The sequence below is a fragment of the Lethenteron reissneri genome, chromosome 34 (genome assembly GCF_015708825.2).
Source record: "Lethenteron reissneri isolate LAM-NWPU_2019-01 chromosome 34, ASM1570882v1, whole genome shotgun sequence".
In the NCBI taxonomy this organism is placed as follows: Eukaryota; Metazoa; Chordata; class Hyperoartia; order Petromyzontiformes; family Petromyzontidae; genus Lethenteron; species Lethenteron reissneri.
In genome coordinates, this window is record NC_083812.1 from 10,141,910 (window position 1) to 10,154,845 (window position 12,936).

The 12,936-nt window shown below is 38.3% G+C and overlaps 1 protein-coding gene across 2 annotated transcripts in view; it reads right to left on the reverse strand.

The window, feature by feature from the left end:
- Positions 1-4,198: 4,198 nt before the first annotated feature.
- LOC133350657 (netrin receptor UNC5C-like) overlaps positions 4,199-12,936 on the reverse strand; it is a 145,363-nt gene continuing 136,625 nt past the window's right edge. For both annotated transcript variants that reach the window (XM_061565257.1, XM_061565258.1), the window contains exon 16: positions 4,199-7,517. In XM_061565257.1, the coding sequence (XP_061421241.1) occupies positions 7,358-7,517 (160 nt within the window). In that variant the 3' untranslated portion in view covers positions 4,199-7,357. The remainder of the gene's footprint in view (positions 7,518-12,936) is intronic.

Below are 12,936 nucleotides of genomic sequence, written 5' to 3' on the forward strand. Positions count from 1 at the left end.
CGTAGATGTCATCACTTTAAATAATTAAATAACCGCCATAGCAAATATCGAAACAAAAAAATTTGTGAAGAAAATATGTGATATGTTATGAAGAGATATGATGAGGGACCATGATGATGGACAAAAGATGCAATGTACAGAACTGTGTAACAAGACATAGAAACAACTGGAAAATAAATGAAGAGAACAGGACGATATTGAAATATAAAAACGTAAAATTACAGCATGAAAGTAGAACAAAAGGAGGTTGATGGTCAGTTGTTCACAAAATGGTAGCCTTTCGGGAAAAACTTGGAACCATCACGCAAGAAACTGAACAATTACAATAGTAGAGGAGATGTAAAATTTCGATTTAAAGCTTTCGTGACTGCAGGGATTCATCTTCTTGGTTCTTTCGGTAAAGTCACGTAGAAGGGAAATAATAAAATAATAAAAATAAAACATAATAAAATACAATTCTCACGACGTTTCGGCCACAACGCAAGCAGCCGTCCTCAGGTGAAGAACAGGTCTGTCGGAAAGACGCTGTCATAGTTTAGAATAGTACAGCACGATGCTATACTTATTATCACGTTTCCAACGTATAAAACAGACAGACCTGTGTACAGAAGACTATAGCAAAACATATCCCAGAAAATCTAACGAGTTTTCAGAATAAAATGGAAAAGGACACCTTCGAAGAACACTGTCTTTAGTAGGATAAGAAATAAAAAAGTTTATACATCACATTTTTTTCCAAATGTAGAAATCAGTCAAAACATGAATTTATGTTAGTACTTACATAGCCTATCATAACAAATTTGATCATCATGGGAAATGTATTTATGTTAGGAACTGTGGACATAAACAAGTGGAACTAGATTTTAGCTGACTGTCTGAGTTGCATTATTATGTCTTTGTATTGACGGGCTGGATGTCCTTCTCGCTCAGTTTACCGATGCTGTGACATACTAGGCAAGTCACCGATGCTGCGACATACTAAGCTCGTGCATTGACATGCTAATCTCTCAATACAATAGCCACTTCCACAGCCTCAGGGAGACCATCTCTAGCCCAGCCCTCTTACCCTGAGGCTGCCCCCATCTCAGGCCTATATAAGACCTTGTTTCAGTAGCTTTCTCTCTTTCACCTGAAGACGGTCGCTTGTGTTGCGATCGAAACGTCGTGATCTATTAATTTTCTATCTACGCGACTTTACCGAAAGAACCAAAGGGTATGGATTAATGCAGTCACGAAAGCTTCAAATCAAGAATGGGACCAGTTGTTGGAACAACATTAGAAAACATTCACCAAAAGGTTTTTTTTTTATATCATTTTCGCAGTTGCCGAATGAAGGCCTCTTCAAGCTGTCGCCATATTTCAGTCTTTCGTCAAAAGTCAATCCATCCAGCACCTGCACTGCAAACTAATTTGATTGCTTCTCCGTTTCCCTTTCTCTGTTCTTCCTTTGGCTTCCATTCTGTCGTTAGTCTCGACAACTTAATTATAACGGATTACATTGAATTTAAATGGGCCCAAGCCTTAGCCCACCTAATTTTATTAACTTGTCTGTTCTCAAACCTACGAGAATGACCCCCATGGACATGCAATGCGATTATATTATTTCGAAAGAACTACAATGATTTTTGGATGAGGCATTAAACCAGCAGTGGATAGAGCATGGATGATGATGATCACACATGTTACTCAAAAAGCATTATTTAATGCAATGAGGCAATTAGTAAATCCTACTAGCTTATAAATGTCAATTCTATTTTAATTGAATATTCATTTTACAAACCTCATGAAAAAGTGATGCCATGTTTTAGTGATGCCATTATTACTGTATGCAAAAATGTGATGAACTTGGAATCACGTGAAAGGCAATATCTACCAGCATTTTATAGACTAAATAACATTGGCTTTATTTAGCCAATAATCAGCGACAAGGTGGTTTTCTAAGACACAAATTTAGGCCATTTACCAGAATAACAGGTTGTGCTAATATTTCACAGTCTGTTTAGCTACAGGAAGCATTTATTTGTGATGCCGAAAACGGTATTGTCACAAAAACATTGCAGAAAGCATTTACAACTACTTAAAACCCTATGAGAAAGAAAAAACTATTTAAAAACAAGTACTGTAGTCTGTAGGACGTTTTAAAAGTCTATTTTGTAAATATTGATTACACTTATGCAAATTTCTTCCTGAAGGTCATCCGGACAAAATATACAGAATTCTTGTGCAAGAAAATATATTTTTTACCCCGAAATATGCATTAATTTAACCAACAACAAAACACGTAATCAAACTTAATCAATGACTAAAATCTTGGAGTCAAGACTATGATATACATTATATAATCTAATCTGGAAGCAGTGTGCCATAGGAGCAGATGGCAGCAGCAGCAGCAGCACCGGTGGGTGATCGAGTCCAACTTGTACTGCTGCCTGCTATCAACCGCGTCGGGAAACCACACGACAATTGGACAGAGATTTGGAGGACCAGTTGATTTTTTTAGGCTTGGGGAATCGCATGTATAACCCTTTAACTTTGACGGAAGGTCCAATTAGCTGCCTGCCCTTTGGGATGGTTGGCAACATTCGGTCAATACATGCACAAAACCCAAGAATGCAAACCCAAGATGTGTGGACTGCAAATAACAATGCATTGCAAACACCTATGTATTACCAATTGAGCTTGTTTTTTTTTCACTGCCCTTAATACTTTTTCAGAAATTTCTTCCAGCAACATATTAAGTACTTTTAATGGAAACAGTGGGAATGAAGGATAGTAATGCGTCCCACAGGGAATAAATGCGCTGTTACAAAAATGTGCTGTTATGAAAATGTACCATGCTGAAATAATACTACATTATGGCAATAATTTAGTCTTTAAAGGTCTCGTGCAAGTTGCAAAAGCTTATCTATAAAAGGCAAAGTTGATGAGTAATGACTTAATGATGGTGCAGAGAATAACTCATTTTCTGGGAAATATAATGGCCATTACAGAAATATGGATGGTACGGTTTTTAGTGGCTCTATTATTTAGTTCACATGAAAGAGATTCCAATATCTTCGAAAAAATGTTTAAAATTGTTTGCACGATAAAAAAAGAATTCGACAGCCACAGCAACCACAAATCCAGAGATTAAACAATTATTTTATCAAAACAGGATCAGAAGTTTATTTATGTGTATATATAATAGTGCTGGATAATTCCTGCATTAATCATAATGCGTCTATGGCTATGACCCACCTTAAAGTCGTTTCATTTAAATGGGAATCTCATTATTAAAACCATTGACCCCCCCAAAAAGATATACATGCAAAATGTTTAGACGATTTTCACTCGTTATGTACCTTAATTTTTGTTTCAGTATGCATTAATTAAAAGCTGCTGTTCAGCTTTATAAATCACGTGAGCTATGTGGCAAGCACTCTTAGAGATCAAGTCGATGTTTAACATACCCACCTGCCATTCATGTAATATGGCCAGGAATCAGACTTAGGTCACGAAGATTTTAGTGCAGTGTGCAAATTACTACATCATCACACCACAATACTGATTTGCAAAGACAAAGTGTGCAGTTGTTTTCTCACAGGCTATATTAAAGTGTAGAATGAGAAGGTGTTACCAACAGTCTTTTCTAGTCTTTGGTTCTTTCGGTAAAGTCACGTAGATAAAAAATAATGAAGTGAATAATAAAAAAAATACGACGTTTCGATCGCAACACAAGCGGTCGTCATCAGGAAAGGCAAACTGTTTATAAAGATTTGAAATGGGCGTAACCCAAGTGTCAACAGCATGGTAGGGGCAGCTAATGTTAAAGTAAGTGATGGTAGTCGCGGGCGACGATGGCGCTGGTGGTGGCTTTCCACCAATCAAAGGGCTGCCAGGTAATAATTGCACCTCGCTTTACACAATCACACTGTTGACGGTGGAGGTTGCTACTGGAGGTGATGGTAGTCGTGGGTAATGATGGTGGTGGGCTTCCACCAATAAAGGGCGATCTAAAATGGAAAAAAAAAATAACTTTTTTCTATATACGTGACTTTACCGCATGAAACAAAGAATATGAATTCCTGCAGTCACGAAAGTTTTAAGTCTAAGTATTTTCTGCCATTACTCATCTAACTTTTGGCATACTTACATGAAAATGAAAAATGACATACATTTTATATAATTTAAGTAAATATTAATAGCATAAGATCAAAAACAGAATCTTAAAGCAGACAGTTTATTTAGGAAAAACAAAATGCTGTTCAAATCACAAGGTACAATTATGACTGAAAATCAATAGATTAGCTCTGCAAATTTAATTTGATGTTGTTTTTGTTCTCTATAAAATATGCTATAGTCCATTTTTTTATCATATGTAAATATTTGAAATTGTAAATTATATGTATATATTTTAGCATTTTTTTACAATCAATTTTACACTTGTAGTTTTTATGCAAAGTCAATGAAGAAACATTGGTGTATTCTCAATAATGTACCAACATACACTATGGTTGAATCATTGTAATTTTTAACATCATCATATCAAAATGTCTAAAAGTAATTCCAAAAACAAGGGCAAATAATATATATTTTTAATACCATTAAGATTAAAGTAACAACTAGGCTAACAAGACAATGTTCAAGGCCAGTTCAAACAACCTAATTCTAAAACACCAACAAACAAATTATAACATCAATAACATCAAAACAAGACCTTATCGTATCTACAATGCCCTATGTCACCCATATTTAACCTAAATAAATGTAACAAAATCGTTAACTTTAAAAGCATGTTTAATAATTAAATGTAACATCATTTATATTGTAAAAATCACTCGTTTTTGTTGGTACATTCTTTACAGGCTATATATAATTTTCATGGGAGTGCAACGCTGGCAAGAGCCAGATATATGAGATGGAAACAAATTAACTATCTTAAATCACAATTGTGAGCAATTGTTAATGTAAAATAAAGCACAATATTTCATGGTGCTTGGTTGTAACGAGTTAAAACTCGTGAATTTAACGGACATCTCAACATACCTTTACATGATATCGAGGGTGAAAAGACCCACATGTACTGAAATAAACATTGTGGTATAAATATAAATAGATGGGTTAGAGCTAACCTATTGTGGTGGCATATTATTTTCAATCAAGAGTCATCATTTGTTCTGTCTCTGCATAATTGACATACAGACTTGCTCTGTTCAATTATTGTTAAACATTCTGCGACTACATGAGGCACGTAAGAAGAATATTCAGCATTCAAATCACTGGGTCATCCCCTTCACACGTTTGTTGTCAGACTGCTCTGTTAATTTATTCCACTACTCCGTCACTCTATTAGAAATTGAGCTACTGAATAAAAGTCTGTCGTGCTCAAGCTTTAGTACCATTTAGGTTTTCCTATTCACTGCTCAAAGCCAAGCCATTGATTTTGCCAAGAAAAATAGGCGAAAAAACAGGTAGGAAAGCACATGTTTTATCTCCACCAAAGAGAGCGAGCAGAGAAAGCGATAGCAAGTCCATGTAGCCAGCAAGCGTGAAGGCCAGCACAGAAGGTGTGCAAGCAGAATACATTACCATATTTTTCAATTAAGACGACTTCTTAACCGTGCATCAATTCAATGCAAACACTTATTTGAAACTTGACAGTAATTAAAACCACAGGCTTAATTTTTTTCTGAATAAAACATTGGCAGTTTTCCCCCTACAAGATTAAGTCATACTTATGTCATGGAACCATATGTGAATGCACAAACGATAGTTTAATTATTAGTCTGCAGAAGGTAATTCATAGCAACATCAAGTTCCCACAGGCAAATAATTAACATGAGCTTCGACACTGCCATATACAATAGGTGACACCACACACAGGACATATATTACTGCACCGTACCGCAGCTTGATTTAGTGGTCTTCTGATACACAGCGTTACAATTGTTGAATAAAAACAGCAATAATTTAACATTTTATAGTTTACAAAGCTATACTCTTTATCTCACCAGTCCAGACATACACATGGTTGTTTCAATGGTGCATTCAGTGGACCAAAAACACATGTCCTTTGTTTAAGTTGGCTATGAGTAACCTGCAGCATGTGCACAGAAACTGCAGTTCGATTTTGAGAATACATTGGTGTGAACGGCAAGAGGAGGCTTGGGTCCTCTGTGTTACCCTTGCACAAAATGTAAATGCTCCATAGGAATTGCCCAAGAGCTGCAATAGAAAAGAGAGTTTTATTTTGTTCTGAGGTTACACTAAACCAAGGCGTCCCCTTGTTGCAGGCTGGATGGACACACAATGTTTTCCTTGCAAAAGTCACAGGGACTTGTCCCCATGACACCTTAGCATCACTCTCAATGCAGTAAAGACACTGTTCACTTGAAAGGCAGTCACCTCTAAGTTACTAAAGGCAAGACACCAAGAGGAGGCCTATGAACGTGAGAGCGGCAACAAGGGATACGTTTATTCAACCCAATTTGCCATTCTCACATTCAAGATGTAGATGTATTCGATTTCAAAGCTCTAAACCAAACGGAGAGAGGATCGACTTAGCTCTAAGTAAATTTTACACGTCAAATTTGGCAATGTCTCCTACCCTGTAAAAAAAACCTCTTGCCCCACTTTCATAATCTCTCTTTCAAATGTTCCTATTGGCATTGCCTTCATGCCCCCTCCCATTAAATGGATATCCTCACTTCACCAACTCCGAGTCTCCTACTCCTTTTCCACTCTCCCCTGATTGATTTTGGCCATTGTTAGTGCTCTTCACACAAGTGATAAAAAAACAAGGCTCTCAGGAAACCCTAACTGCCCTGAGTAAAAAAAAAATGGGACTTTGTGTCTTACATCTCTGGTACCTGAACGAAAAAACAGGATTCGTGATTTCAAAATGAGGGCATCCCCTGCTGAAACCCAAAAGATGTAGCAAGACAACTTAGAGTATTTGATAGTTCCAGGCACTGGTGCAGACAATTTAAAAGATCAACAAAATGCCCCAATTAAATAAAGACCCACATTTCAGGTCTTTAAAATGCCAATGTCTAAAAAATATTGGATTTCATGATCAAAACGAATTTTTTCATATGGGTATGAAATGCAAAACATATTCTAATAATATTTAGTGGAATTCAAATGCAAAAACACGAACACAAAAAGCACCAGGATTTTCTGATGTTTTTTGTGAATTATGTTAACAGCTTAAGAGCAACACCATCTTATTTGCCTTTAAAAGGATTTGAGCAGGGCACTGTCGAGCACCAATGCAATGGGACCACATGAGCAGATTCTCAAATCTTTTGAGGAACGAATACTGCTGCTGACGATGGACTTCCTAACTCCAATGGATGGGACGAAACAGATTTTGCGCTCAGGCGTGGGCCAGGGCAGGGTGTGGGGCCTCCCGGCGGCCCATCTCCTCCAGCACGCTGGCCAGCGAGTCCAGATCCCCATCCTCCTCGTGCTGGGCCTCCCACAGGTCCAGCACCACACCCGTGGGGCTCCCTCTCGTCTCGAAATACTCCAGGCACCTGCTCCACATGCACAGTGAACGCGCGTTTAGAACTACAACTCACATCCGCAATGGGAGGTGCAGTGCCAGAAGAACAGAGCACTTTTTGAGATACCTACTTTTGTTTTCACTTTTTTTCACAACGTGACAAAAAAGCATGCCAAATTTGCTCTCATCCACCTTTTAATTCCATCATTTTGACTTCGGTTCACCTTTAATAGTTGTCCTAGGTACACACATTCGGTTGTGTTTTTCAGCTGTTCTTCCAGCAAATAAAATAATTGAAAGTTACCATCCATGGGACTTTCAGGCACACTGCCATAGCATGCTCTAGTTAGGTCACAGGGCTCGCTGGAGTTTTTTTCACGACGAGAATTCCACAACGTGGGACACCAGTGGCCGCGTCTACGTCACTACACACAGCGCAAGGTGCAAGCCACTCCACACGAGTCTGTGGCCACCTGTGTATGGAGGGCAATTTTAAGTTGCATTAGTTGCTGTAGGACGAAGGGCCAGCATTTGAGGCGAATGAGCCAATTTGTTTAGTTGTACAAATACATTTTTTTTCGATTTAAAGCTTTCGTGACTGCAGGGATTCATCTTCTTGGTTTTTTCGGTAAAGTCACGTATAAGGGAAGTAATAAAATAATAAAAATAAAATGAAAAAATAAAATCGTGAGAATTATATTATTTTATTATGTTTTTATTATTTTATTACTTCCCTTCTACATGACTTTACCGAAAAAACCAAGAAGATGTACAAATACATTTCAACTACCCACATTCCGTGGATAGATATTGTACAACCCCCCACCCTCCCACCTAATATATGCACTCATTGCTAAGAGAATGCAATAGGGATATGATAGAAGTGCTACATCTGAAACATTACACATTTCCTTCGATTAGGTCACACAGAGAATTAACAGAAGCTTTGTCTGTGATCTTTATATCCCCCCAAGCACGGAAACACTTAACAATGTCTGCAAATATTGCAATCCGCTGAGAGTTAAACGAGCCAGAATTTCAACTCATATCAGTGAGAATTACTTTCGGAAACCGTTGTTTAATATTTATATCTGAAACTTTATTGTAAACATCCATACTTGCAGCAATGCGGACTGTATCAACAATGTAATATTTTTTGTTAATCGAATACTCGTTAAAAAAAATTTATATGAAACCATATTCTTCATTTTTTACAGGTGATTTCGTGCCAATATTTCACATGTTCACTGCATTTCTGTCTATCTCTAAAATGGTTATGAAACGAGCCTGGATTCACCCACTTGGTGAAACAGTCTAAACGTTACTGACGAATCACGAGTGGCCTCCACATAGGAATAATTGGGCCAGCTAGGGCAGACACCACTACAAACCATTCCTTAGTAACAGCTTCAAACGTGCAGCCACTCACCCGTGTGTCCTCTTGCCGATGTCTTCTGATACTGACTTCCAATTGACCTATCCCCAAACCTCCTCCTACTTGCATCACTGGGTCTAAAAAGGAAATAGTTCAAAACTGGCCAAGACTGATTTTCTCAATGTACTTAATTATCCAACATTTCCCCAGCAGCTATTCACTTGGGAATTGCATGCATACAGTCTTGCACTCATTGACAGGAATAATTCATCTTAAGATGATGCACCATAAAAGCACACAATTTCATTCTGTACCACTGGGTGTTTTCTGCAGGATAGTATATGCAAATAGGTCATACTGTATTGTCAGGCAAGGCTGCTCCCAAGAGATTTCTAAATTGGCAGGCTGATCCGACGAAATGTATACAAACGAACGAGAACTTTCACAGTCCAATATATTTTCAAAGCGATATGAAGTTTTTGGACGATTGCTATTTTAAGAATCCACGGCTGGTATATTGTTTTAATGAATGCATACAAAACTGACAATGGAATGCTACAGGCGTCACAAGTTGTCAGGATGTTTTGTTTCAATATTGTTTTCTCACTGTCCTTCCACTGGTCTGCACCACAATTAGTCAATCACAACATGTCTCCCAATACATCTTGTCGCTGATATTTTGAATTAATATGACAAATTATTAATCTCACAAGCAGGACACTCGGCAAATATTTTAAAACCAAGGATTAATGATGAAGACATTCAATAAAGATGATACATTTAAAGCTTGAAAGATTACACGATTGGAGATGGATGTTGATGTCTAGGTACTGACCCATCTCCTTCGAGATCCTTGGTTTGATCCAGGATCAAAGAGGGTAGATCAGTAGCCTCGTGATCAATGTGCTCAACGCTGAAACACTCTGAACAAGATTGGCAGCTCAAGTCATTCAGTGACGCCATAGAGCTTTACTAAAGAGTAGCATCTGCAAAGTGGTCATTCAACGCTCATGTAAGATATTTGTTCCATTGCCATATTTCAAATTAAAACATGCAAATATATTTCAAGGAGCTAAAGGGCAGGAACTATTTTAAGATGTTTATGCCTTCCTCACTAAACAGTTACTTACTCAGCAATATGGAAAAATATATATCAATTTACAATGATTTAGTGTCCAGAAGATATGATAAGGTACCTGATCAAGGACAAGAGCATCACTTCACACTTGCATGAACAAGACAAAAACGTTGACATTATTTGACAGTTATAACATTGATAGAGATGATAGAGATAAAGAAAACATGTATTTCAAAAATGTATGAATCACGCTGTTGGTAATGAGATAACAACATTTATGGAAAAGGAAAACAGAGCTACGTCTAAAATAACAAGCATACATTAAAAGTCAAAGCATGAGGTCTCAATAAATGAAAGCAGGAAATGAAAGAAAATACTACCTTAAATCATGAACGTAAAACAGGATAAAGTAACAAAATCAAATATAGATCGACCCAGACTTAAGCTGATCACTCAAGTGTCCTGGACTCCTAAATGGCAACGAGGAAAACACAACATCCAGCTGCATTCAGAGAAGATGAGATTCGTCCCAGACTTCATTTTTCAGCCCTGACAGTTGAAAAAAGCTCTTGTTCTCTTCCCAACAAATTGAAGGAAAATGCAATCGAGACCAAACTGCTTTACTCTGCGAAGTCCACACTCCGTCTTTAACGAACGAAAGTTGGCCTCTCTATCACCAGTAATGTACTTATGTTATTATGACATAAGATGTAAAGAATAAACTGAAATTACTGAAACCACCCGTAGAAAATATGTGTTTCATGTAAATGTACGGCTGTGTTTACCGTTATCTTACTATAAACAGCAGCCAATGCAAGGCACGTTATAAACCCTTAATTTAATTAAACATAACCATCTTTCAATGTATGCTGTGTCCTATAGAATGGTTGTACAACAAAAGCTGCATAATACATTTGTAAAACGTGAATCTGTGGGAAAAAGCTTCCAGGCCAACAGAAAAATATCGAAGCCTGTTCACATTCCATCCAGAATGACCATGAGAAGGTTATTTTATGGTTGACCCTCATACTTTCGAAGACAATTTATTTTTCTATGATAATGAATGTAGGTTAGCCAACTTCAAAGATTGGAAACAAGCCATTGTGACCCATTGCTTATAAATGTTGTTAATCAGTGGATCAATACATCTTCTCAATTAACTAGTTTTTTTTCCATTATAGGATAATTTTCGTATAGTTTTAGATACTTCTTGCTAATTACACTGTGTAACAAAACACTTTATTCTTCCTGGGTAGTGTTATTTCCTAATTGCTTATGCCTCAAAAGTACAGAAAATGGCTATTATTCCCAATAAACTTTACTTTTGTGATCAGGACAGTGATATTTTTTAATTGACCTATTTTCCAAAAAATCCCAGATAGATTCAGTGCTGAGTAAACTTGGAGTAACTTCTAGAGCATTCTAGAACTTTCCAGTAATATAAACAGTTCAATTTAGTTCCAGCTGCCGAAGTGGATACATATCTGCATTTTTATGAGATGGCATTAAGAGGCTGCAAGCATCCGGCAGACACATTTTGCTATGTCTGTGGCCAATTTATCAAGACAAGAGCGAAAACGTCCTCTTTGGAAGCATCTGCTAAGATGTGTGAGGCCTACAATGCATATTTCGGCATGCCTGTCAGGGATCAAGACACTTTTTTTTAATTGTAAACGTTTTTAATTAAAAAATGTTTTACAATTTTCAATGTGATTGAAAATAAATATCATGTATGAAAAATGTTGCGAGAATCTCTTACACATTAGTAATGGGTGAAATAAATTTATTTTTGTAGGATGGTACAGAGGGGAAAAGAGAGCCATGAAGTTCACTATCCCAAGAGTTTGGCGGGAACCCACTGACCACTCAAGCAACTGCTACTTCTGCATGTTGGACCCTTACAAACGTCGGACTGGCAAGAATGCACCTGCTATCACGTATCCGGACCTTCCTTTATCCATCGCCCCGGTGCCACACTGCCATGAACTCACCACCATACCCACTCCTCCGGATTGAGAGCGGCAAGTCAGATAGCGAAGAAGACGTAGATGCAGATGTCAATTTCAGAAGTGGAGCTGAGGAGAGAAACCCATACTACCCCACCCAAAAAGACCTCAACGACTTGATCAGAGATCTTGGTCTCACACCAAGTCCAATGCCGAGCTTTTGACGTCTAGGCTCAAGCAGTGGAACTTTTTGCAGATCAGAGGAAGCGTCACCAACCTTTTTGCAGCTTCTTCACCCGTCAAGATGGGCTCTGCTTTTGCCACAATGAGACCAGTCTGTTCGAGGCAATCGGAATCGCCTGTAACCAGAATAAGTGGCGCCTCTTCATTGACAGCTCATCCAGGAGCCTCAAAGCCATGCTGCTCCATAATGGTAACAAGTAACCGTCTCTTCCCCTGGCTCACTCAATGCACCTCAAAGAGGATTACAACGTCTTCAAGACCTTGCTGGATGCCTTGAAGTATGATGAGTACGGCTGAGAGGTCATCAGAGACTTCAAATTGGTGGCATTCCTGATGGGTCTCCAAGGCGGTTTTACCAAGTTTCCTTGCTATCTTTGTCTTTGGGACAGCAGGGACACCAAGGCGCGCTACCACAGGTGGGACTGGCCACAGTGGACTAAGTTCTATGTGGTGAGGAACAACGTCAAGTGGGAGCCACTAGTGGACCCCCAGAAGGTGCCGATGCCACAACTACACATCAAATTGGGCCTTATAAAACAATTTGTCAGAGCTGTAGCTAAGAAGTCGGTAGCCTTCAAGTACCTTCAAGACTTCTTTCCTAAGCTGTCTGAGGCAAAGGTCAAAGCCGGTGTCTTCGTCGCACCACAGATAAAGAAGATCCTGGAGAGCAATGAATTCCCCAAGAAGCTCACTATTAAGGAGAAAGCGGCTTGGAACAAATTTGTCGCAGTGGTTCGTGGCTTCCTGGGCAATCACAAGGTCGAAAACTACGTGGAGTTGGTTGAGAATCTGGTGAAGAACTACGGCA